At 41.0% G+C, this 27,533-nt stretch overlaps 1 protein-coding gene across 1 annotated transcript in view; it reads left to right on the forward strand.

Moving 5' to 3' along the window:
• The first annotated feature begins 571 nt into the window (after nucleotides 1-571).
• DOK6 (docking protein 6) overlaps nucleotides 572-27,533 on the forward strand; it is a 228,901-nt gene continuing 201,939 nt past the window's right edge. Inside the window, exon 1 of the mRNA XM_054583889.1 lies at nucleotides 572-637. Coding sequence (XP_054439864.1) covers nucleotides 572-637 — 66 coding nt within the window. The remainder of the gene's footprint in view (nucleotides 638-27,533) is intronic.

Here is a 27,533-nt window from a genome sequence, read left to right on the forward strand (position 1 = left end):
TTGAAGCATCCCTCGCCTCCCGCCCTTTCCCTGGGGTCCAGTTAGCAGTGGAGATCAAGAGCCCCAGAATGAGGAGCTTGTCCTCAGGAATCCGGCACTGGGAGCGCTGTGGGCCGGGGACATGGGTGGGAGCGGCCCGGCACTGGAAGTGGGGGCGGTGATGGAGCGCGTCTGGCGAGCGTCTCCCAGCCCAGCCACCCCGCGGGCCGGGGGGAGGGGACCGCGCCGGCAAATCGGCCCGCCCCCCGCCCCTTCCCTCCCCCCGCGCCTGGGATCCGAGATGGTGCGCTGCGGCCGGCGGTGCGCCGCCGAGTGAGGGGCCAGCCCGTGGGAGCCGCAGGGGTGGCGGGGGCGAAGGTGGGGACCCGCGCGCGGAGGGCGGGCGCTGCTTGCGGCGCCAGGCCGTGTCCCTGCCCGCGGGCGCCGTGCCACCCACCCCCCGTCCCCGCCGGCGGGAGCTCGGGGGCACCAGGCGGAGGCGCGCTGCTGGCGGCGGCTGGCTGGATGCGGGACCTGCGCGGACCCGGCGGCGGACAGCGGCTCTGGACTCTCGGAAGCCGAGCGCGCTGGCATGGCCTCCAACTTTAACGACATAGTCAAGCAGGGCTACGTGAAAATCCGCAGCAGGAAGCTGGGGGTGAGTGGCTCGCTGGGCTTTCTCCTTCCCCGGCACCCGCTTGGCTCGGGCCAGCTGAGCGGGGGGCTGGGAGCGGTGACTGGCGCGGGGACGGGGGCAGCGCCCGCAGACAGCGTGCTTGTTGCTGGGCGTCCCGGCCCGCACCTGCCTCCGGGGCTCTGCACGCCGGGCTGAGGGCTCCGGGAGCACCTCAGTCCCCATCCCCCTGCGCGCCTGGCTGGTTTGGACCTCGACCGAGAAGTCTTGTAGACGACAGGGACTGTCAGGTCCGAGATGAATGTGCCCTGAGGGCGGTTTTACAACCACGGTGCGACCCACCGTGGTCTGTTCTCAAAAGTGTGCAGGGCTGGACGGACCTGCGGGTGTGTGTGTGTTTAGAATCACCATTTTCTGGCCCCCGCTTCCCAAGCCCATTTCGAAATTCTATTGATGCCCAAGCAGACCCCGCGTCCCTGCCAACGACTTGCCAGCAACTGGAAAGCGCCCTGCGCGGTTTTCCCGCTGGCTGGCTCCCTGGCCCAGGGTGCGCCCGGACAGGTGTACCTGCGCCCGGGCGCAGGCAGGTGTGTGCTCGCAGCCGCTGGCACAGGAGTGTTCACGACAGCGAAGTTTACGGAGACCTTTTCATAGTTCTTCTTGAAAGATGTTCTTTGCCTGGCGTGGGGCAAAAACAATGTAGACCCCGGGGGTTCGGAACTTCTCTAGTGACCAGGCGAGGAGGTAAGAAGGACTCAGGGACGGTCGTGGGGGATCTGGGGTGTAGACAGGTGTGGGCAAGAGAGGGCGGGCAGTACCTGGGCCGAGGGCTGCCCAGACTTGGGGGGACGTGGGGAGAGGTGGGAGCGACTGGCAGGAGGTCCTGGGGGACCGCACGCTGGAGGTGGGCACTGGAGCCCGACCTGGGCCGGCTGGTCCGGGGCAGGAAGATAAACGCCAGTTGCGGATGAAACGTGCCCGTTTTTTGGATTCCTGGGATATCTGTCAACCTCACTGTTCCCAAAGTTCCTGCTCCGAAAGCTCCAGAATCGTGGGGCAAAGCGGCCTTGGACGAGAACATTCCTCACGTTCCCATCTGAATGGAGGAATACTACAATCGGGCAAGGGGAAAAGGAGGGAGAGCCTCGTTCATTTCTTATCACTAAGAAAAGAGAGAGAGAGAGAGAGAGAGAGAGAGAGAGAGAGAGAGAGAGAGAGAGATCGTTAGAAAATTGAACTAAGGTAGGGCAAAGTCCCTGAAAGAGGAAGGATCCCCAGGCACCCAGAAGGAGTCGCTTTGTGGGGAGTTGGTGGGTGGGTGTTAGTGGACTGGCGTGCTGGAGGCAGGGGGAAGCCGACTTGCCTCGTGGGGCTGCCTCCTCCGGGTTTCACAGTCAAGACGCAGACTGCCCCCCAAGCTCAGGACACAAGGAATCCGTTCTGGAACTTGGGCAGATCTGGAGAAGAGGGGAGCGCGAAGCCCCTCCCCAGCCTGGCGCCGGAGGATGGCGGGCGGACCCTCCGAGCGGTTTCAGGCGCTGCTCTTGGGTAGCAGAAGGCGCCGCGTTCTCTTCCCGGGAGGTAAGACAGGAGCCACGTGAGAAGCTGCAGTGGTCCAGCGAGGAGGCCACTGGCTTGTCGGCCGGGCGCGGTGCTCGGCTCTGTCTCCCGTACGGCGGGCAGCCAAGGAGGGAGGCGCAGAGCTAGACCAGGAGGCGAGAGCCATTTCAGGAACGTGACCTTTGAAGCCCTTCCCTGTCCCACGTGGTGCTTATTCATCATTCTTGCTCGTCCGTATTCTGGGAACCTCAGTGATGTCTGACACCTCCAGAGTTATAAGCTCCTGGATGATTTAAGTCCCCCGGGGAGAGGTGTGTGTGTGCTTCCGCCGGAGCCACCGTGCACCGAACCGGAGACCGAGGAACGCAACAGCGCCCAGGGCTCGCCTCCCCGCGCACTTGGCCCTGGGGTCTACTGGAGTCCGCCCCCCACGAGGGCTTTCTAGGATTACATACAACAAAGGCGAATACGCAACCTAATTAAAAGATGGGGTCCCAGGGAAGAACACTGAATGCTTCTTGGGTAACCATGGCATTATCAGCCTTCGAAATGCCCTTCCAGGATTCCATGTCCTCTCGAGGCGCGTGGGGGTGTGTGGTGTTTCCACTTTCACAGCTGATCTGTCCATGCGCGCTGGCGAGAGTGATGCCTCTGTAACGCACAGCTTTCCTGGGAGACAATAAAGGCATTTTTATAAGCAGAGGAGTTACTTTTGTGTTCCATTTGTACTTGAGAAATGTGAACTTTACACAGGTCGGTGTTGAAACGGGGTTTTTTGGTGGTTGTTTTAATCTTCAAATATTAAACTAAATTAACCTTGACTCTCTTTTGGAGAATATTATTTATTTTTAAAAACTTTACAGATGCTTCTATTCAGAATATTTTAGTGTTCACAAGGGTGAATTCAAATGAAAAAACTTCACACAAATGGTTCTGTGAAGCTTGGTAAGTGGGTCCCATGAAGTAAAACTCTAAGCAGAAATTGTTGCCTTAAAAATGACAATGTATAGCCATACCCAAAATCATAGAAATAGGAATTATATAAACGTTTCATGTTCATAGTTAATAAGACATATTACTCATTTTATGGACTCAGAACTGTGGACTTTCCCAAGTAAGCTATTTTTAACTCAGAAGATACATAATGATTGTTCTATGGTTCATGTTCAAAACAAAATTTCAAAGTTAAAATAATTCTAATGGAATATGCACAGATATTTGATTTCTTATGGACATATGCCTTCAGAAACCTAATTTTATTATATTCTAATGGGTTGAAATAGTCCCAAGTATGAGGCCAATTGAATCAGAGATTATTATGACATGAAAACATATTTGCAGATGGAATGTTCTAATGTATCCTTTACTCCTCACAAATCAACTCCAAAAAGCTCAAGGCTGTGGCCTGGATGAGGGCCACAAGCCAACCCTTACCCAGGTGCCTCCAGGGTGAAGTAAGTGTCTTCTTAGATATTCCAGTGCTGACTGCTGAGGATGGGGCCTTAGCTGACTATCTGGGCAAAGCAGACATGTGAAAACTTCTTTTGAATGTTGGCTTTGAAATTCGTCTTCACTAGTTAATAAGCTTTTCTCCATTTAAGAAAATCAGGTTGAGGAAAAAAATGTTCCTGAATTTTATTCTTGTCCTTTAAAAATGTTTATTAAATCACTGGATTTTTAAAGGTATCAGATCATTAAAAGATTGTCTAATGATGTAACTCTTATAATCACTTCTTTAAATTCTCTGCTAATTTTTTCCTTATGATGTATCACTGTTTCCATGAATGTAGAGTGGGGCAAAAGTAGGTTTACATTTGTGAGTGTGTGAACACAGAGTTTATTCTTGCATAATTATTTATTGATAATTATGTTATTTTCCATACTAACAACTGTAAACCTGTGTTTGCCCTCCTTGTATGCAACATGCCTGACTCATAGGAGACCCCTCCCTTCTACCTACTAGTGTTTCTGAACAACAGGCACTGACTTAGCTTGCCACAATGAAGGAACATCATTATTTTTTTAGTATATTTAGTGTCACCTCTTTGGGACAGCACTTCTCTTTGCTTTGGACAAACTATTTTGCCAGGTTTTGTATTTGATGCAGCCAAAAGAGGAAGGCATAGTCAGATTTTAATCTGGAGCAATTGCTGGGTTAAAGAGGTTTTAGAGTTATTAGACTGGCAAATGACATTCCTGGGCAGATGGGCGGGAAGCCCTGGGAACCAGAGCAGAGGTCGCTAGGGTGTCGTGGAGACACCAGGCCGCCATACTTCCTCACCTGGGCTGTGGCACCGCCTTCCTTGTGCCAGACCAGCTCTTCTCTTTCAGCCCTTAAAAATGTCACTTTAATTTGTGTCAGATACCGGGAGCACAGATAATATGACCCAGAAAACCCTCCACTGCTGGACCTTCCATTATACAGGGTCCGGCACAAATAACGTCCCCTTTTTATTATTAGAAAATCATAAGCATGTAATTCTATAACATAATAATATCACACTCAAGCACACAATATGACACTTTAGATGAAATGTTGACATTAAAACTATAAATTACTACACCCAGATGATTACCCTACCAACCACACTCAAGCAGACATTAGTTCTGCTGGACCCTGTAGCTAGCTCATCAATTTCCAGCCTAAAATAAACGTCCTGTGCTTCTAATACCTCTGTCACATGTGCTGAAGAGCAAGAATCCCCCCAAAGCGCCTCGCCCCCTTTCTCCCCGCGCCTTTCACTGCTCCCTTCCCCCTCCTGCTCCCCCGACCCCACCTTTGCCACAACTTTCCCCATGCGCTGCTGCCGCGTCACATCCTGTCCTCTTTCCCTGACGATCCTCATTTCATCCTGAGCCCTACAGTATTATCCCCATGTCTCAAAAGACTCCTCTAAAGTAGCTATTTTAAACTTTCTTCTCACTTCCAGTCTCCAGATGTGCAGGCCCAAACTTCTAAGAGACATTGCCCGCTTGTGTACCGGTAGCGCACCCCACGCTGATGAATGCATCCACATAGAACACACTCTTCCTCTTCCCGCACTAGCCACTTGGTCACATGTGAACATGTATGTACATAGATGCCTCCATGAGCATTGCTACTCATTTACAAATGATTCAGCATCAGGTCTCAGAGACAACGCTGGGTCTTTCCTTTCTCTGAGTCACTACACACAACCAAATGCCACATCTTACTGGTGCCACCTGGGAGTGTCATCTGCTGTCGCCTTCCAGTTGCAATTCTGCTTCTGTAACTTGAGGTTCAGATGTTGATGGGACTTCCCAACGGCTCTTTTGACTGCCTGCCTGCTCGACTACCTTTGTAGTCCTGCCAGATTAATTTTCCTAAATTTCAGCTTGAAACATATAATTCCCCCTCTTAAGTTTTCCCATGGTTTCTCATTACCTAGAGTAATAATTAAACTTAAACTTGTAATTCAGAGCTATCCACAATACCTACCATTGTTTCATTTAGGGATTTTTAAATTATGTAATATTCCAGGCATACGGAAATTACACAGACTCAAATTACAAACTACCCATATTTTACCAATACTATCACCGTACTTTTTTTTCTGATTTTAATTTTTAAGAGGAAAAATGCTGAGTTCAAGACCCATGTGAATCTCTCACCATTTAACACGCTCCACAGTTGTAGTCAGTATTTCTCTGTTCCTGTCTAGATCCAGTTTGTTCATGTCAGTGGTTGTATTGCTTTGTGTTGCCTGAATAAACCACCCTTCCTCTGTGGATGGACATTTGTAAGGTTTTTCTGTTTGTGCTTCAACAAATACACGTCCATAATTCTCTTTGATCGCATGCATCCAAGGGCCTCCAGGGTCCGTGTTGTGGATAAAAGTACAGTTGTTGGTTTTTAAAACATGTACGTTTTCACTTTACTAGAAGTTTTCAGAGGGCTCCCAAGTAATTGTTCTAATGTGTAAGCCCAGAAGCAATGAAATGAGAGAACTTCTTTTATCATCTCCTCAACAGTAATTGATACTGCCACGTTTCTGTAAATTATGAAATAGTTCAGGCATACAGAGAACATAAAACTTTATTAAAAGTAACATTTTGCTACATTTTCTTCAGATTTTAAAAAAAATATTGTAAAACGGATAAAGTTGAGGTCCTTATACATCCGAACACAGTAACTTCGGAAGTAAACCTATGTTTATAACTCTATGCATATAGTTTTTCTATACTTAATTGCATTTTTACATTTCTTTAATATATGCTGTTGCTTCATATAATCAGAATCATACAGTATGACTTCCTGAAACATATTTGATTATATTTTTGAGATTTAATCACCTTGCTATATAAAGTTCCAGTTTATTCATTTGATTCCTGTATGCTTTTTCTTTGTATAAATACTCCACAGTTTGGTTCTGCTAATGCAAATGTGTAAGAGTTTCTTCCGGTCACATACTTAATGATGGCCTTGCCGGGCACAGGTTGGTCCACACCGACCGCTGTGCCTCCCGGCATCGCCCCCGGTGCTTCCCCACTGGGTCCCCATCACTCTGCTTCCTCACCAGCACCTGGTGGGCTGCGACATTTTCCTCCCTCGGATAAATGAGTGTTTGAAAGTTGTACTTCCCTGCAGTTTGAACATGGTTTCATTTGTTCACTGACACACTAATTTTCCTGGTTTGTAAATTATCTCTTCAGCTTCGTAGCCCATCTTTCTATGTGACATCAACATGCAGGAGTTCTGTCTCTATTTTGAGTACTAGTCTCTTGCAGTTATAAACCGTACAGCTATCTACCCCTATTATGGTCTCCTGTGTCTTACTGATACTTTAAGTTTGAGTGAAATCATTTTATTTTCTTTGTAGCTTGTATGTTTTGTGTCTTATTTAAAACATCATTCCTCACTGTAATATAAAATTGCTATTTTCTATTTTATTCTGTTGTTTTCATGCAACTCTGTATACATTTAAATTTCTAATCAACCTATGATTAATCCTTAGTTTTAGATTTAAGTTTGGAATCCCATCTCCATATGGATAGGCAGTTTTATACCTCCAGTTACTAAATATGTTTATCCATGAGTTTGTTAAACAAGTCCTACTCTTTGTTTTCCAACCTGTACTTCCAATATTTTATTTACTCTTACACACTTAATGTTTCTGTTGTTCAAATCATTTTTTGTTTTGTTTTAAATGAGATTATCTTATTGGTTGCTGCCAGTTTATAGGAAAGTTGTTCTTTTCATATCTAGCATCTAACAGTGATTCACTAATTGGAGATTGACTATATGGAGGTCTTGCTCTGTGCAATCACTGTGTAGGTGGCCAGGATATATCAATGCAGAGAACATGGATCTTAACTTCTAGGAGCACGTGTAATAAGGGATCAAGAAAGTAAACAGACAGCTTATATGTGCCTTTTGCAAGGGAAGATGGTGAGAGAAGCAGAAGGCAATGCTGCAATTGAGAGCCAAGAAGGCTCCCGAAACGTGGAGGCATTTGAGTTAATTCTGATGAAGAGGCGGAGCTTATTAGGTGGCGTGGAAGAGGTATTGGGCAGGTAAACAGAGTAACCGGCACAGGGCAAAGGGGCCATGGATTATTTTCATTTGTTTGTTTCACTACATATATTAAAAATAACAACTGCATTTAAGCACTGTTTCTTTAAGTCACAGCCATTAGACTATTGAGATATATATATATATATATATAAAATTATAATTACCAAAGGAAACAAAAAAGAACTTGTAAATATAATTTAAGCACTGAAATATTCCATCATAAAGTTTAAATTTAGTGAAACTTTTCTCAAAAAATTATTAAACTAAACCAGTTCATTGCTGAAATTCTGAAGTGGTTTAAAGACCCTCAAATTATTGATAGACTGAGTGAAGAGTGAAAATTAAGCTGATTGTTTAATAGGTATGCATATTTCTGTATTTAAACAAGGTTTCAATATGTAAAGTTAATCTCATTCACAGTTTAGTTCATTAACTATGACTACGGGCAGCAGTGATATTTGTTGGTGCTGATGCCTAGAAATTAGAGTTCAGAGTTTAGATATTTAAACTCTCCCTCAGAAAGAGGGAAAGAAAAGTTATTAATGGAAGAACATAACATTTTATTTAAAGCGTATATTAACACAATTTTAAAACGTTCATTAGAAAACACTTATTTGTGCAGTGCTTGAAATATATACAAGGGATTAAGCTAAAGAGTGGCTCCCTAATTAAAAATAAAGTGAGTGTGCATTATACTTTCGGGCCAAATAAGTGTTATTAAATCAAGGATTTAAGGCAGTAGAGATGTCTGCCTGACCTCAGGATGCAGTTATTTACTTGCTTTAATGGTTTTGATTATTGCAAAGTCATGGAAGTGGCAGCTTACAGAAACAGCCCTGTAGGTAGAATTATGGACACTGTCTTCTACTCACTTAATTTTATTTAAAGAGCTTTGTTTGTGTGTGTTCTAATAGGTTTGAATCTACTTTGTCAATGTTAATAAAATCTGAATTTATTTTAAAAATCAAATAGAACACGTCCAACTTCCCTAGGGGATCTGTTAGCTCTGTATTTATTAATGTTCATAGAACACTACTTCTGCTTGGAGAATGAATAATAATACAGTCTTAGAAGGCAGACTTCAATTTTCCCTCCTGAATTATTTTTTGAGATTCAGTGAAATATTTAAAAAATTATTACTTACTTGAATGGAAAAAAAAATAAAGGTTTTGATTCCTGGGAAGCTGTCTCAGACATTTTACAAGAACCTCTTGCACATTGCGATAGCACTTGCAGGGGAAGTTCAAGGTGACTTTTAAGTGAACAATGTTTTGTTTTGTTTTTATTGCATCGAATTTTGTAAGTTCATTAGAATGTAATAAAAATATTTTTTAAACGAGAATAGCAGCCCAAAACTAGCCCAGATAAAGCTCAATGGCATTCCCACCCAGGTCTCAGCTGTACTAGAGACCCTAAACCGATGCCTTTACTGGGAGGGCCCCCACTGGTCCGCGGGCAGGACCCAGCGAGGCGCGGTGCCCTCGGGCTTTTGGAGGTTTGCTTGGCGTCTCATGTACACACAGCAGAGCAGAAGCCACGCAGACGTCCTTTCCTTTTTAAAGACATGAGTATAAGTAGTTTGGAAAAAAGGGGGAGTGGTTCTTCTCAGGGGCTACATAAACATGCAGTCGTTTATATGACACTGCGGTAATGAGCCAGAGCACAAATAGGGAACGAACCGCAAGGATTTCCCATTGGGGATTTTGTCACATGTTTTGCTATGTATTTTTTAACCTCAGATTTTCTATATTCTGGAAAGTGTTGCCAAAGCACAGTGAATGGAGGAAGAACGCTAGGGGCACTCTCTGTGTAGCTGCAAATGGAGCAAGATCTTTTATGCATACATGATTTTTCCACGGGAGTTAATCTGTTTCCCATTTCACTGTGCCTTTTAACTATTTCTTAACGACTTTTGTTCTTTCCTGAGCACAAGTATGTGAGGATGCATCCGATTCGATGGGGGAGCTTTGGAGGATCTTGGAATCCTGGTGCAGCGGCGGGGGCAAGGTTCATAGCCAGGGACAGCGGTGGGGGAGGCCTGTTTCCAGTTTCTCATTCATTCTGCAGAGACCTGTAGACTTCTGGCCCTCTGCGCGTCATCATCGTTAATGTTCGTGCCAGGTGCTTCCGTGTGATCTTGGATGAACTGCTTGAACACATTGCACTTAAAATAATTCTCCCCTTTACGACGGTGAAGAGACTCAGATGAAATGAAAGGAGACTTCATGTGCTTGCATGGGAGAGGGGTGCACAGAGATCCACTCCCGGAGGTCCACTGGGGCTGCCCTCGGGAGGTCCACGCGTGAGGGAGTGAGGCGGGTAGGGCTGGTACAGGGAGACGCGCAACGTCTCAGGGCTGAGGCTGAGGCTGAGGCTGTAGCCTGCTCCTCTGGGACCTCTGATACTGGGGCGGCTCTGAAGAGGTGTCAGGAACTGAGGCACGGGAGCCAGCCTTCCCACCCCACATCTGCCCGTCGCGGCCTCGCGTTGTCCCCCTGCAGTTCATTATCCAATCATGTTTAAGTCCATGTCGTTATTGATTGATCGAATATTTGTTCATCTGCTGGAGACAGACAGATGAGATGTGGATCTTTCCATGAAGGAATCACATGGAACTGGTGGGGATGGTCTAGTAACTAGTGATGTTTGTGGAAACCTTGTTGAGCTCGTGATAGACTAGAGATTACGTTCTGTGCGAAGCGGGGCACAGAGCAGGCCACTGCCGTTGGAGTGTGGACGCGGAGTGGGAAAGGCTTCACGGAAGCTGTGGATGCCCTACTGGGCCTCTGTTTCAACAGGTGGGCTGAGGGTGAAGTGGGAAGAAGTGCAAGTTGTAGAATATCATTATCATTGCATTCTCTTTGTACTTTAATTAAAGTCTATTTAAATTATTTTGTCTGCTTATTTTTTGCCTAAGATATTTCAAATTTATTATTTTTTTATTTTCAAAGAATATGCATTATTTGCATACAAGCTGAAGGGAGTATTTCCCCTCCCTTTTTCAGTTTCATCCTTATGAGGTATCTCTACTCTTTCTTTCTCATTGTTCTCCATTAGCGATGTAAAGATAATGTTTAGGATAATTTAACATCGTGTTTCCTCATTCTCTGCCATGAAACTAGGTAAAACTAGCACACACAAATTTTCTTCTCTTTCTGATTTGTGCATTCCGTTCTAACTTATTAGGGCCTTTTCTATCTAATCTGTCTTATAGAGTTCTTATATCTTTTAAAACCTGTTTGTTTATATTCATATTATTAGATATTATATATTTATATATAGTTATATGTTTAAGCCTATGCAATATTCACATCGCAGCCTCTCCATTCTTGAATCTTTATTTTGGCACATACATGGGTTAACTAGATGTCACCAGAAAATAGTTGTTTTCAGGAAGATTCGTAGAGTAGTCATGAGTTAATTCTCTTGCTTACGGCATACATGGGAATGTCTGCCTGGAACTTTTGTACTTGAAAGGGAACTTGATTCCAACTATAAGACATTCTGGAAAAGGCAGAAATCATGGAGACAGTAAAAAGAGCAGTGGTTTCCAGGGACTGAGGGGGAAGAAGAGATGAACGCTGGAGCACAGATTTTTAGGGCAGTGAAACTACTTTGTGTGATGTTATGATGGTACATATACGCCATTATACATTATCCAGAACCTTATAATATACAATACTAGAGTGAACCTTAGAATGCAAACGATGGACTTTGAAGGAAAGAAGAGAACTTGAGCTCAATATGTTTCTTGGGCTGCAGTTTTTTCATTGAGACCCTTCTAGCACTGACTCTTTCTGTGGAGAGTTTTGGTTTTTCAGTTGTTTCACTTTTCAGCTCAAACTGCTTTTACTTCTTGGATTTCCATTCTTATTAAACAATATGTTTTGTTTCCCTTGACTTTAGAAAACATTGATCATGAAACAAGAAAAGATGAACTTTATTTGAGGTTGCTATCTTTGAAGAGGAAAACAAGTGCACATTGTCCAAATGAAGCTTTAATACGCATCCAAGTGGCAACGAAATCCAGCAGCTCTTGAAGCGCCTTAGATTCTGCTCTTGGATGCCCAATAGGCTAATTTAAAAATCAGTTCACTGCTTTAAGCATTTGAAATTACAATAGAAGACAGAAACACATTACAATGAAACTTTTCAAAATAATTCTATATACCTTCTTTTTTCCTGGTAAATTTTGTGTGTTTTTTAAATTCATATTAAATCACTCCTAATAGTGAACAAAGAAAAATCACCCTTATATCAATACCCAATGATATTAAAGTAACACTTCATGGCAGTTATTATAATACTGTTACTGTCAAAAATACAATAGAAGTATAACAAATACCCTACTATAGAAGAGCTAACTTTTTGAAATTCTATTGTTTCTTTTCTGTCCATTGTATCATCTTGTGATAGGTATTTTGAAGACGTTGGGAGGCAAGAGAAAAATACACTTAATATGTCATCTCTGTATATAACATCTATTAATGTGCAATTTAATCAGAATTGTTTTGAACTATATTTCTTACAAAGAAAACATTTTAAAACCATACTAAACTCATCCCCAATGACTCATTCAAGCACGGGTGACCAAGATGACTTGCATTTACAAGTTATTTCTGAGCCGAAGAATTCTGCTCTTCGGCCCACCAGAACATGCACAGAGCGATGTAGCAGTCAATGGAGATACAAAGCTGTTATTCTTTTTTATAATGGAAATATCAGTGGCCAGGGGATGTACACAGTCATTGTTCATTGAACAGCTGGGGCAGGTGAAAAGCACTCCAGGTGTCCTGTGATACAAAGAGATGGCCCAGGTAGCAGTGAAACACCAGAATGCATAATGCACCCCCAAGTGTTTGGAGCGCCTTAAGAAAGACACAGAAAAGTATTTTCAATGCTGAGAGAAAAGGACAAATTGTTCTAGCTGGAAGGAGGGCAGAGTTCAGAAAAATACTTTAGAAAGGAGATAACGTTTAAGCTGGGGATTAAAATATGGTTACCTTGGGATATACACAGATTAGGTAAGAGGACAAAATAAAGGATTCAGAGGATTTGGGTAATCCTAAATTGTGTACAAACTCTGCATAATTAATCAGTCTTCCTTTTACGTTGTGTTTTATTATTACTCTTTAAAAATTTCACCATTAATGTTATTTTGGACTTGTTTTATTCTCTTTCTTTAAAATAGAGTAAATTTGCTCATCTTACAAATGCTTACAAATGATCTATTATGTGTTTTTAACTTTTAGCTCTCTTTAAGGATTCTTAATATGTTTGGCAAGTTATTTTTCAGCAGTAGAAATTGAATTTCCGCTTGACACTTCTTTACATGCTGATGATTGTCTTAAAAATACTTGTATTTTCTCCTCATAGCAAACAGCATAGTCTTTAATTATATATAAAGAATATATATATATATATATATATATATATATATATATATATATTTTCTTCGCGTTTCTCTCTCCCACTAACTAAGCACCCTGAGGTTAGGGAACCACCGCCTTTGCTGTCACTACATTCTCACAACAGAAGATGACCCATGGAAGATGGTCCATAAATATTTGTTGACTTAATACACAAATCGATAGAGCATAAATGTTTCTTCACACCAATTTTTTTGAAACATAATGATGGTGACTCCAATTTTTTTCCATTTGGTACAAAGAGGACATATAAAGGGTAGCCCACCTCACGATGCGTGTGTTAGTAGATTCGGGGTGTGAATCAAAAAATTGGATGCTGCACAGTTCTGAGAAGAGTTTTTCATATTGATTTTTTAAATTGCTGTATTTATAGAAAGATTTTAGTGTCCGAACATAAACATGGGTTGCCTGCAAACGCATGACTCCTCTCTCGGCAAGCGGGGGAGACAGAGCCCCTAGGAGACCTACCAAGGGTTCCATAGCTTCGTGGCTAAGTGCAGATTCAACAGCGAGCTTGTCTTTGGGTAACACCTTGCTCCACCCTAACACTTCCTGGTGATGGTGGAAAGTTATCTCCTCTTTGTTCTCCACTTTTCTTCTTTGAAAAATGGTGGCAGGGTGAAGGCTAAATGAGTTAAATCACTTAGAAAAGTGATGCAAGTCAAGTGCTATGAAAGAATGTGTAATTGTGATATTGTTATTGGTACCAGGGACCCCACGCTTCACAGCTGCTTAAAATCAGAAGGAGTAACAGGAGTTACTCCTTCTCAGCTGGAGAGATCTGACTCCCTATCGGCTTTTTGGATACCTCTGCCCATAAGAGAGTAATTGTTGGAGTGCCATATGTGTTCCATTTGTTTCCAAATTCTATTAGCTGACTTGACGGTGCTGTAGACAAAGTCTAAACTCAGGGTGACTTCAAGACCACTCAGGGCCTGCCTCTGCCCCCCCAGCATTCCCCAGTGTGCACGCTCCCTAGTCACATAGAGCGGCCTGCTGCTGACTCTGTCTCGTGCGAGGGAATTGTTCGTGTTGCTCCCTACACACAGACCTGGAGTATTCTTTCTCCTGCATTTGCTGGTTTAAATTCTCAGATACCATCTCCCCTGGAGATGGCGACCCAGGTCCAGGGCAGAGCTTTGTAGTAAATTGTAAAATTGGGAACTGAGTCCTCCAGTGTTGTTGTTCTTCATCGTGATTATTTTGGCTATTTGGGGTTACTTACAATTCCATGTTGAGTTTTGAATTATATACATTTTTGCAAGAGGCCAATAGGATTTTGATAGGAATTGCATTGACGATGTAGATCACTTGCTGGGGTTGATGAACATGGGATGTCTTTCCTTTTATTTAGGTCCTTAATTAATTTTGGAATGCTTTGTCATTTAAATTTACAAGTCTTCCACTTTGGTTCAATGTATTCCTAAGTATTGTATTTTGATACTATTATAAATGGAATTGTTTTCTTAATGTCATTTCAGATTATTAATTGTCAGTATGTAGAGATCCATCTGAGTTTTTTATGATGATCTTGTATTCTGTCATTTTGCTGAATTTGTTTATTAGCTCTAACAGGTATTGTGTGTGTGTGTGTGTTTTAGAATTTTTAGATCAGGCCTTCTGCAAATATAGATGCTTTTGCTTTTCTTTTTAAATTAATTTGGATGTCTTTGATTTTGTTTTTTAATTGCCAAATAGTTTTGGCTAGACCTCCAGGCACCACCTGAGGCCAAAGTGCTCATCCTTGCCTTGTTTCTGGTCTTCGAGTGAAAGCTTTTCGCCGCTCACCACTGAGTGTCATGTTAGCTCTGTGTCTCACAGATGCCCTTCATTAGGATGGCAAGTTTCCTTCCTCTTCTAGTTCATAGAAGGTTTTTATTATGACAGGGTTTTAGATTTTGTCAAATGCTTTTCTGCCACAATTGAGATGGTCATGTGACATAAACTTTTTTCTCCAACCTATTCTGGCGTATTACTTCGATTGATTTTCATACATTCAGCCACACTTGCATCCCTGAGATAAACCCCGCTTAGTCATGGTGTATAATTTTTTTAATATGCCGCTGGATTCAGTTTGGTAGTATTTTATTGAAGATTTTTACATCACTTTCATAAGGAGTATTGGTCTGCAGTTTTCTCATGATTTCTTTTGTTGGCACTGGTATCAAGGTAATTCCTTCATAGTTGAATGCGTAAGGTGTGCTTCCTCCTCCGTTGCTATTGTTTGGAAGAGCTGGAAAAGGATTGGTGTTAATTTTTGTTTGAAAATATTGAGTAGTTCACCAGTGAAACTATCTGTTTCTGGGCTTTTTTTAAGGGTAGAGGTTGATTACTGATTCAATCTCTTAAACTGTTATAAATTTATTTGCATTTTCTATTCCTTCTTCAGTCCTTTTTGGTAGTGTGTGTCTAGGATTTTATCTATTACATTTAGGACTTCTAATTTTTTAGCGTAAACTTTTCTTTTATCCTTCTTATTTCTATAAATTCTGCACTCTCATATCTGATGTTAGTAATCTGAATCTTCTCTCTTTTCTTCTTGGACTATAGCTGAAGGTTTGTTCATTTTCATCTTGTTTTCAAAGAATCTACTTTAGGTTTTGTTGATTCTCTTTGTTGTTTTTCTATGCTCTACTTCACTTATTTCTGCCCTAAACTTTACAATTTTCTTATTTTTCCTTCATACTTCAATACTTAGCCGGCCTACTTACAACTCCACCTTAGCCTCCACTTTGTGCTTGCATGGAGTCTGAAGGGAAGGGAGAAATGAGTGCTTAGCTGATCCTCAGCTTTCTGAAGAGCAGGCTTAGAGCCCTGGACATGTGTCTGGTCTTCTCAGTTGCCCAGTACACACACATTTTTGAGAAACTCTTACTGTTCCACACATTTCTTTTCTCGACCTCTTCTTCCCTGGCTTTTTGGCCTATTGCTTGTCCTGTTATCCCTCACCCAGGCTTCGGTGGCCAACACCCTCACCCTGAAGTGCTTTTGGAAAATGCTACCCCGGCCCTGGGAACGCCCTGATTCCAATGAATTCACTGTAAGCCGCCATGCTGGTCGTTCAGGGACCTTTCAGACAGGCAAAAAGGACACAGCCGTAGTCCTTTGAGAAGAAGGCCCATGTTGTCCTCTCTGGCCCCAGCAGTCTGCACCAGGAGCCTGGTCTGCTGTTTCCATGGCCACCACTGATCTGGAGCGCAGGAGGTGTCCCAGTGGCAGTTTCAAATGCCACAGTGTCTCTCAGGGCGATGCAGCATCACCTTCCTTCAGAAAGCTTTCCCCGGAGGTTCTCAGTGTGGGGCCCCGCCCCAGAGCTCTGCAGGCGCTGACTCGGACAGCTTTCCTGGTGCCTTTGTGCAAAGATGGGGCCCTGAGTCGCCCATGCTGCTGTCTGGGTGACATCACTCCATATTTGGTCCCCCATAGTTGATTCTTAATGGGACCTTATCACCATGCTTGATTCTTAGTGGGAGCTTATTAAGTGTATTTTGAAGTACTGGATAATGAGGACATGTGCTATCTTTTAAATCAACTATTAGGGACAATGAAAAGTGGCATACTTAAAATGTTCAGCAAATACTTATCAAGTGGCTTTTATATCAGGGACCGCATTTTTAAACAGCAGAATATAGCAAAATACAAAGTATATATTAGGGTGATTAAATAACTTGTCACTCAACCCTGGACCCTTTGGGAGTAAAAAGAACTAAGCAGTTAGGAACTCAGAATTATGGTATACCTGTGCTGTGTTGACTACCCAGTATATTTGATCATTCTCATTCAATCTTACTTTCCAGTGATTAATGAACTTGATTCATGGGCTAGTCCCTGTGGTTTGTAATTGTTAGTTTTTGATATCCTCCTAGACATGTGTAAAGAGCTTGTTGTTAAAGAGTTGGGTACAAGATCAATCTGCTTTTGATATAATACATTTATGAACAGTATTTCCCATTCATTTGGGAATCATTAAATTTACAGCATATATTACATTAGAAATCTTTGTATTGCTGCTGTAAAAATGTAATTTAATATGCAGTATGATCAATTATGTGCTTTTTATTTTTAGTCTTGAATCCATTTTTACTTAACTTTTGTGTATGATGTAAGATAAGGGTTCATTCTTTTACATGTGACTATCCAGACATCCTGTGTCACGGACTGTTTAAATGTCCATCCTACCCCAAGCAATCTATAGATTCTTGATGCAATCTTTATGGAGATCTCAAAGACATTTTTCACAGAAATGAAGAAAAAAATTCTAAAATTCATATGGAATCAAAAAAGACCACAGGTACACAGAACCACATCAGTCGTGATAAAGAAGAACAAAGCTGGAGGCATAACATTTCCTGATTTCAAAATATATTTTGAAGCTACAGTAACCAAAACAGTATGGTAGTGAACATCACATTGACCAGTGGAACAGAATAGACAGCCCGGAAATAAATCCACATGTATGTGGTCAATTCATCTTCAGCAAGGAAGTACTTCAACAAGTACACAATAACCAAAAAATAGTCTTTTCAACAAATGGTGTTGTGGAAACTAGTAGGTAAGCTTCCAGCAATAATCACAGGATTCCAATAATCATCCTGGAATTCCATTCTTGCTAGGTAAAAAGGCATGTGGCCTACTTTATCTCTTAAGACAGCAGAAAAGATTTGCTACATTGAGGGTCTGTAAATTAATTTCACATGTGTATGTTTCAATATATAAAGTGAACATGGCTTGAATTATTTTCAATAGAAGTATGCATTCCTATATTATATATTGATATATTTTGTATATTCATATATTATTTGCAGGTGTATGGATAATTCATACTATAAAATATCTCAATGAGGTTTCTTTCCATGTGCTTTCTCTTTTTTGGTACATGGGGCATATTTGTTAGAACCATGTAGAATCACGATTGTGTGCGGGGAGATATTTGATCAATATGGAGGTTCATTTTTACATGGAGATGTGAAGTTAGATCCATAGGGACTCAGTATTTTAACTGACAGCAGATGAGGAGCATAGAGCATGTTAGGGGTAATTCCGCAGAATAAAATGTAAAATATTGGCAGTCCTTCTTTTTCAGTAAAATTACCTGCAGCTGTATTGGCAAAGGACTTGTCATTTATATTCAAAAAGCTAAATTATGGGCAATTTAAACTCATTTATCTTTTTTAAATTCAGTGCAAATAATGACAACATTAATCTTTTTTTCATCCAAAAGAATGAACAACTAGTTTGAAATGCCAATTCTCTTAGAGATTTCCATGACTATAGTGTATCAGGATTAAAAACCAGAATTTAACGGAGAGATTAAGGTCTCTATATTTGTTTTAAGTAGAAGAAACACAGGTTTCAAATTTGTTTCTGCATACAAAAATAATTATTATTCAAGCATCACAGTCAAGGACCATACCTACCACATCAAAATGGGTACTTTAAAATTATGCAGAAACTAACCATAGGGTCGCGGGTTCGATTCCCAACCAGGGCAGATGCCTGGGTTGTGGGTCATGCCCCCATTGGGGGAAGCATGGGGGACAACCACACATTGATGTTTCTCTTCCTCTGTTTTTCCCTCCTTTCCCTCTCTCTAAAAAAAAATAAATCAGTAAATCTTTAAAATAAACTCTGAAAAATAAAAATAAAATTATGCAGAAACTTAGTTTTATTCAGAAATACATTTCAAAAATAAATTCTTTTATAATATTTTATTATAATCCAAACTCAATAAAGTGAACTCTATTGTTTTTAAAGATTTATTTTATTTCTTTATTTTTAGAGAGAGGGGAAGAGAGGAGAAAGAGAGGGAGAGAAACATCAATGTGTGGTTGTCTCTCAAGCACCTCCTACTTAGGACTTAGCCTGCAACCCAGGCGTGTGCCCTGACTGGGAATCGAACCAGCGACCCTTTGGTTTGCAGGCCAGTGCTCAGTCCATGGAACCACACCAGCCAGAGCTCAATAAATTCAAATTTAGTTACAACTAAAATGTGTTTTTTATATGTTCTAGGACTCATCAGTTTTTCTGAAAGGTTGGTACTTTTTCTCATTTTAGACCTACTGTCTAAGTTTCTTCTTGTCCTCCTTGTTGGTCCTTATGTTCTATTGGTTGATAACACCAGATACCAATAACCAATAATCAATAAAGGCTAACCTTTATTGATGCCATCGCATGTGTCAACGTTCTTAGTATTTTCCTTTTAAATAATTTAACATCTACTTCTGTATATTTGAGGAAAGTCAGACATCTGGCAAGTGACTAGCAAATTCTGAAACAAGGTTAAAGGCCAGCCAGCCTAGCCTCCAGAACCTGGGCTCAGAACATTCTACTTACAGCTTTTGTCAGTGATTGTCTTCTGTGTCTATATTTAATTCTCCATGACTAAGCTCTTGCCGCTGTACTTAGCACTCTCCTGTCACTGAGCTCAATGAATACTATTTCATAATTCACATTCAGGAAGAAATCTCAACAGGAACTGTGAAAGCAACATATTCATTACGTCTGGCACTTGGCTTCCATATACATAATTGATATAATTTTTATCAGAGAGCCTACTACTATTTTGATGTTGCATCTATGGATAAAAGTCATTAAATAAAGAAGCTACTTTCCTATCCATATGTTATTTGTGTTTAAAAAACAGCTTTTTTTACTTCTCAAATATCCCTTAGGTAGTCTTTTTAAAAATTCAGTTCATAATCAACCTCTCTCATTATTCATTTTGATAATTAAATTGTCCCCTAGGGGGCCTCTGAGAGCCTGTCCTGGCTAGTTTCTCCCTGTCTTCTCGTGTCTGTCAGCTTTTCAGCACGTCCTTATTCTCGGGTACAATCTATAGGGGTGCTGGGGAGAGGAGAAAACTCCTCCTCACCAAAGAATGAGCAATAAAATGCAAAAAGAGTGATAGAAATAGGAAAAAAAGTATTCTTTCACAGTCACTAATCATTGAATCACTCTGACACCATTCATCATTGAGTAAAAACAGCAAAAAGCAGATTCACAACTTAAATGATACAACTTATGACCAAGAATGGGCCCAGTGAGATTGCTGGATCTTGACATGATGCAAAACGAGGAAGTATACATTTGAATAATAATATAACATATCAATAACATACTGTGTTAATAACAATGAATATGTTGATATAGTTCACTATATATAAACAATAATTAGATACCGATAATATTTTGGTGCAAGTAGAACTATGATGTTATGCTTTATATAAAGCTACTGGATGGGCTGACCAATGTATTTGTACTTAAATATATTAATGTTTCTACATACATATTGCATATCGCTAAACTGTAGTTAAATATGAAGTCATTCATACCCTTTCATGGGCAGGAAAGAAACTGTATCAAACTCACAGACAGGGAAGAAATTGTATAGCAAGCTCCTTAGCCTGAGAAGTTTATAGTAACTGACATCTTTGTGAATTCATTACTTTCCAACTAAACCACTGAATCTACTGTTTTTTAACTTGTACAGAATGGTAAAATAGTGGCACCTATCCTAAAGAAAGTGTATTTCCTTCTTTCCTTATTTCATCATCATTGTTTTCAAAGTCTACTTCTGTCTTTCTGGAAGTTTCCATGCTCACTTTGGGTTTCCCAAAGCAGCAGCACATTATGTTTCTCATTTAGTCCTTTCACCTTGTCTTATTTGTGGGTATAACTGTGCATCTATCTGTTGGTGTTTTCCACTAGCTGTAAGGTTTATGAAAGCAAGCGTCCTGTGTGCCTTTTCACTGTGTGTTCTCAAGATCCAGCACAGGTCTCTCAGCACAGAGAGGTTGTTCATTAATCCTTTATGATATAAAATGTTAATCTCTTTGCATGAGTGTGTGTGTGTGTGTGCACGCACACACACATCTACTCAAACCTCTCCTTGGGCTGCAATGCTTAAGAAATTTACAAAATGCATCCTCAAACATCAGCTTTCCCTGAATATTTTGTTTACATTATTGCTTCTTTCCATTTCTGTATTGAAAATTCTAAATGTCATGAGCATTTAAAGGTATATTTATTCAACGCATTATTATAAATGCTAGAAAGACCCTGTCTGATTTGTGCTAGGTTTTGCATCATTATTTTTATTAAAAGCTTCAGTGAATTGCTTTGGCTTTAAAAAATGTTCCTATAGAGCCGTCATGTAGGGTATTAACTGATTAATCCTTCTGCTAGAAAATTGCAAAACCCTCAACTTGTGCAGAATTCAACAAATCCAGATTAATAGCATTTTAAGCATTGGAGAGGGGGCTTCTCTTGGGAGCGCGAGCATTTACTGTAACTCTGTGGCCAAATAACTCAAGCCATTAAGGATTGTCCTGCCTTTCAAATTCCCTGAGCCAGGAAGGATGGCTGGCAGGTCTACCTCTTTTTCATCGCCTTCGTCCATGACTTCCCTCCATCCTGTTCCATGGAGGTTAGCCTAGGGCTCAGCACTGGCCGCCCACATTGCCATGCGCGCCCACCCTGCCTTTCCTCTCCTAAGATTCCTTAGAACTGAGCATTTGGAGGTGGGCAGCGGCATAATGGGATTGCTACTTATTGTTTGGCCTCTCCCCCTAGGAATATATTCAGTTATTGAAACATGAAACTTTTGTCATCAAACTAACATTTCACTAACTTATTCCTAGGTAAGACCTTTGATAAAGAAGTCCCCAAGGCACTTTCCAGTTCTATGGGCCGCATGGAATAAGCTTTTTCCTGACTTCTGTGCGTGTTTTAATCTTCATTGTGCCCTTATGTAGATTTCGTGTACTCTGTACCATCAATATAGTGCTTAGCATCCTACTGACTCCAAATAAAGCTTCAACTGGAATCATCGCAGTTACTGCTGCTTTTGTTGGAAAATAATCTTGACTATTTATGGACTTTTGTCAATATTTTGTTACTTAAATTGCTTCCTCCTGTGTTAATAGCAGTCTAAACTCTGGACCTAAAAGCATAAAGATCTGGGCCATCTAATGATTTGGCAATTTTTAAAGTGCACAGTAAGCCCTGGGCTTCCAATGTAATTGTAAATTGTAGCACATTTAATGAGTATAATACCTGAACAGCATGCGTGTTGTTTTCGTAAACATGTTGACTTAATGATAGACTCATATCTGAAAAGAAATCATCTAATCAATGTGAATTCCAGTAATTTGTCACAGATCCTGATGTGGGAGTGACATGTTCCAAAAATTCTTATTCGTTGAAACCTTGTCTCGGGAGATTGTACGTAAGACGCACATTGCAGTGGAGAGAATATGTTTATTTTTGCCACTTACATTTGTTACTATGATCCAATTTTGTATTCTTTAAGGAGAAACCTATTTCCTGAGTTGTCTACATCTTTACCTTCAGATTTGCTGACAGTTTGGTGACATCTGATTTATTTTTTAAATGGGACTTTATATTAGATTATAAGAACTAGAAGCTAATTCGTAGTGACATTTTTATTTCATCATTGCCAGTCCAAGACGCTCAGTGAAGAATTTTGTTATCAGGAATTAATGAAGTGGAATGATCTATAAGATAATGCAGATACATAGTCTATAAAATTCTGAAGCTGTAACACTGTGGATGTCTTATATTTGTCAACAAAATTTTTGCTGTTTGGGTTCATTGTGACCAGAGGCAACCTGAATTAATTAACGATGTAAACTATGAAATGCCTTTAAAGATGTGGAATAGCATTACATAAAGTTAATCAGGGCCTGAAGAGTCTGTTTCCAAACACAACAAAAACAAAAACTACCTCTATTTTTAATTTTCAGATCACACTTTTTAAAGTAAATGCTCTTCAAATGTACTTCAAATTAACTTTCAGTTCAAATTATTTAATTTCCTATAGCATCTTTATATAACTTAATTGGCTATTACATGCTTTTGTTTACAAAAGAAATTAAACTTCACTTCATTCAATATGGTTCCATGTAATTGAAGTCTATAATTTGTTGAACCCAAATATGGGGAAAAAGATTGTAAACACATCCACATGCACACATGCACACGCAAACACAAATTAATTCACTGATTTTATTGTATGGGTGGTTTAATTTCTATCTTGGATTGGAGGATCTTTAGATTTCTAACAATAGTTTTCATCGAAAGCAAATATTGATGAATTATGTGTCTTCATTTAAGACAGAAAAACAATTGAACTTACTTTTGTATTTTTGTGATGGAATCGTAAAAGAATAAGCAAAATTTCTAATAAGATTGTTCTATTATTTCTTAAATTTAAATTTAATATATGACCATATGTATTTTCCTGCCTTTGAAAGGTTTTCAGAACAAACAAACAAATAAAATAGGAAGAATGAAAAAGACCCTTCAGCTTAGTAAGTGATTAATCGCTTATGTAATATGGGACAGGCAAAAGCAGGTTTACAGGTCTCGGTAAGCAAAACAAAGTTTTATTTGTTATTTATTAATTATTATTGTATAATTTTTTATTGTTTTACGATTTATTATTGTATAATTTTCCATGCAAACAACTGTAAATCTACTTTTGCCCCACCCTGTATAACCTCAACAAGACAAAGATCCCAAATATGAGAGAGAGGAACGGGGCAGGGCGTGGTGAGGAAGGGGAGAGGAGACAAGGGCCCTTTCTCCATCTGTAATGAAATACTATTTTCTGATGAGTAAGGAGCTGATCCCAGTGACTTTTATATTGCTACTGGGGAGATGAGGACCCCTCCCCTCCCTGCTGCCCCCTCCTTCCTACCCTCTCCTTCTTCCCCTTAAACAGGAAAGAGAAACGACCAGGAAGGCTCTCGTTGCCTCGGATGGGTAATGACATCAGAGACCGAAGTGACTAGCTATGCCCTTTCCAACGGGGGCGGGGGTGGGGCGGGAAAGGACCCATCCGCCCTGTCTGCACAGTGTGATACAGGCAAAGTATTTGCCCATTTCCTGACTGAATAACGTTATGAAGCAGAGGATAGGATTAGTCAACGTTTGAAAGAATGACGAGAACGTACCACGCTCTGTTACAGCCGCTGGAAGAGGTCTGTGGCCCTCTCGGCGATTCCAGGTTTTTGGTAATTGTCACATCAGACCAGAGGACCGTTTTTAAATGACTAGTATGAATGGATTTTTTAAAGCAATATTTAACACATAAAACATTGGCAATGAACCAAGTAAGACTTTGTTCGGAATCAGGCAGTGAAGTGATCCTGTTCTATACAGTAAAACACAAGTGTGTTCAAACACCATTTCACAGTTTTTCAAGGAAATGCAGTTCTCTTTCCTAGTTTATAGTCAGTGAATTTATTTCTGACTCATTGTATAAGTAGATAAGTTAGCACGTGTTTTCTATAAAGCTATCTACATATTATCAAATCATTCACTTTCGTATATCTCTTACTTAATGACAAAAACTGGTGCTAAAAGAAAAAAACTTATCATTCTATATGCCACCAGATAAACACTATGCTGGATAACCCCCAAAGTATGTAAATATGCAGTTTCCTGTATCACTGGTATGAATTATTTTTCTGAGGCACACGTTACCTTTGGTCTTGATATTTACAATTACTATTACTATTGTGATGTCTGTATTTGAACTGAAGAGTGACATAGTTAGTTACCCAAAGGATTTAGAGAGAGATGCGAGCTCCCAATTTGTACCGGGAGTTACAGAATGGAAAGAGGGCTTACAGTTTCAAAAAGCAGCATTCTGGGCACTGGATTGGAGGACCTTTAGATTTCTAATAATGCATTAATTTCTAATAGCGACTTAATTTCCAAGCTATTCTATTCAAATGACATGGAAATTCCTTTTGCTTTTTACTGTGTGCCTCGTTATTCATAATTTATTCTCCTTAGGTGATGATCATGATTCATGTGTCATTCCCTGGCTCGTATTGTAGACACAGTTGCCATTATGTATTGGTGGCAATTTGATATTTTTCATTACAATAGAATTACTTTCCTCGTACACAGTAAAGGAGGTTTCCGCATTTCAGGAAGCAAATTACGAATATTTATTTAACAAATAGAAACATGTCACTGACTAGATTCTTCCATTAAACTCTGGTCTACTTAGAACTTCAGACTCAGTTCAACTCAACACATTAATAACACACCCAATAGATTTCATGGCCTAGAATGCACGGTGTCCTCTGAGATCAGATGGGCGGTGTCTGTACCCTTGACGAGTGTGTGGCTTGATGCACGGGGTTCCTACTGCAGTGTGTGTGTCTACAGTTAGAGTATACATAATGTATATTATTTTGTATATGCCATATATGTATATATTTTGTATATGCATTTGTATTTGTATATACACATTAGATATATTTTTTCTGTACACTATGTTGTTTGACATCTTAAAAAGCTTTTCTGCCAGGAGAGATGAGCCAGTCCTAACCAGTCCTAACCAGCCCACCCCTCCTAGCCTTGCTCTTCCTGTGGAAACCCCAGTGGAGTCTCCGGCCTGGAGCTCCCCTCTCTCCCATCTCCTGCCTTCTGACCACCCTGGTGGTGTCTTCCCTGTGTGGCTCCTTGTGTACCTTTCTCCTGCCCCCAGGACCCATAGGTACAATAAACTTTGTTTCCCTGAGTTTTTCCTCCATGTCCTCTGGAGCTGCTGACGGACTGACCAGCTCCTATAAGGAAGCAAGACGTCCCCATGTTTCCATCCACTTACCTGTCCTCCCTCTTCTGAGATCTGAGAAGCAAGGATGAGGCTGGAAGGAGGAGCCCAAGACATCCCGTGTCTCTTGTTCAATTTTAACAAGATCACAGGACCATGTAGATTTCAGACTTAGATGGCAGCATGATATTGGTCACAGGTTCCCATGATATAATTTCTGCATACAGGCAGACAAGAGAACTTTCTAGAGTGACTCATTTATGAATGACGGGCTAGAGAGAAGCAGGAGTATAGAAACCAGCCTGACCACAGTGAGAGAAACTCCACTCTGGATAAACATGGGGGGCTGTTTTTTGAAACAGAAGCAAAGGAAGAACCGCGACATACTTCAGAGTGAGCTACACCAGGATTACAGAACTACTTGTATGTTTGGGACCACGGTGTGGGAAGAGCTACTTTGGAAGATGGGATCTTTTACAGCTGCTAAGGCTCAGGGTAGTGGGGATGCTACCAAAGGGAGCGGGGGTTTGTGTAGGAACCTTATGAGTTGGCCATTGTCTGTGCTGACTGCCCTGGAAAGGGAGAAGCAGTAGGAAGCAGCACCTGTGCTTGGGGATGGGGCCCCAAGAGCCCCGGAAAGAAATGCAGATTCCTGGCCCTTCACTGTCTGCGGAGAAGCGATCAATTCATGAAACAAGGAGGTTTTATTTTATTTGATTTCTTACTCGTTCACTTATTCATTTTTAGTTTTGTACAAGTTTAAGTAATAAAGCATTGTATCCTTATTTTTAATGTAAATAATAATGCAATATTTTAAAGTTAAATAATTTAAATTCGTGTAACTGCTTTGTAGGATGGGGAAAATAGTTAAGGAATTAGGAGAGATGGTCATCGAATTTTTTAAAAAATCCATGTAATTTATGAACCATTCCAGAAAGTTAACGTGATAAAGTTAGTAAAGGAGCAGAAAACAAAGTGTATAAACCTCTTCACTCATTCAATTACTAGTTGTTGATTTTGACTTAAGTGCCAGGGCTAGAGGATGGGAATTCTGTTCTCATGGAACTTTTGTTTTAGAGGATGGACACAGTGAATAAATACTGAAAAAATAAACAAAGACATAGATGAGGATAAGTGCTCTCCATGGACTTTTAAGTGTGCTACCCTAGGGCGCACAGGAAGGGCGTTCCGGACTCAGGGAGCGGACTCGGCACATTTGAGAAGCAATTTGCAGAGACTGGCGGGACATGAGCCAAATGAGGAAGGGCGTGTGGCTTGGATTTTTATCTCTGAAAGCCAGGGCACACTTCTGAGCAGACGTTATCTGATTCCTTATCTGAGTCCCATTTTTTAAGGCTCACTCTGGCTGCCAGGTTAGAAGTGGATGGGGGAGGGAGGAAACAGCAGAGAAAGGAATCTGGGAGCACACTGAAGATGCTGCTGTGATATTCTGTCTAGAATAAGATGCTAATCAGTAAATTCTGAGTGAATGAGCGAATGGTCTTCTGCTTCTGGGATCTCAGAATTAGTCCTTGGTCGTGCAGGAAAAGTAGAGAAACCGTCCGAGCGCCCAAGGAGCTGCACCGGGGTTCTGACCGATGAGTTCTGTTTCCCCCCATTTCTTCATGGGGAGATGCAGGCAACCTGGTTTCTCATCCCCGTGTGGCCTCCATTTTATTACAACACTTACCTTGCAGGGTTGAGTTTGGAAATAAGAAGAATACAGAAATTGTTGTTGTTGTTGTTGCTGTTGTTGTTGTTATTGTGCTAGTTTTATTTACTGAGCAGGGAGTGTGATCAGCA

This window comes from Pteronotus mesoamericanus, unplaced genomic scaffold (genome assembly GCF_021234165.1).
Source record: "Pteronotus mesoamericanus isolate MK-2021 breed Mesoamerican mustached bat unplaced genomic scaffold, CSHL_Meso_final contig_74, whole genome shotgun sequence".
NCBI classification, from domain to species: Eukaryota; Metazoa; Chordata; class Mammalia; order Chiroptera; family Mormoopidae; genus Pteronotus; species Pteronotus mesoamericanus.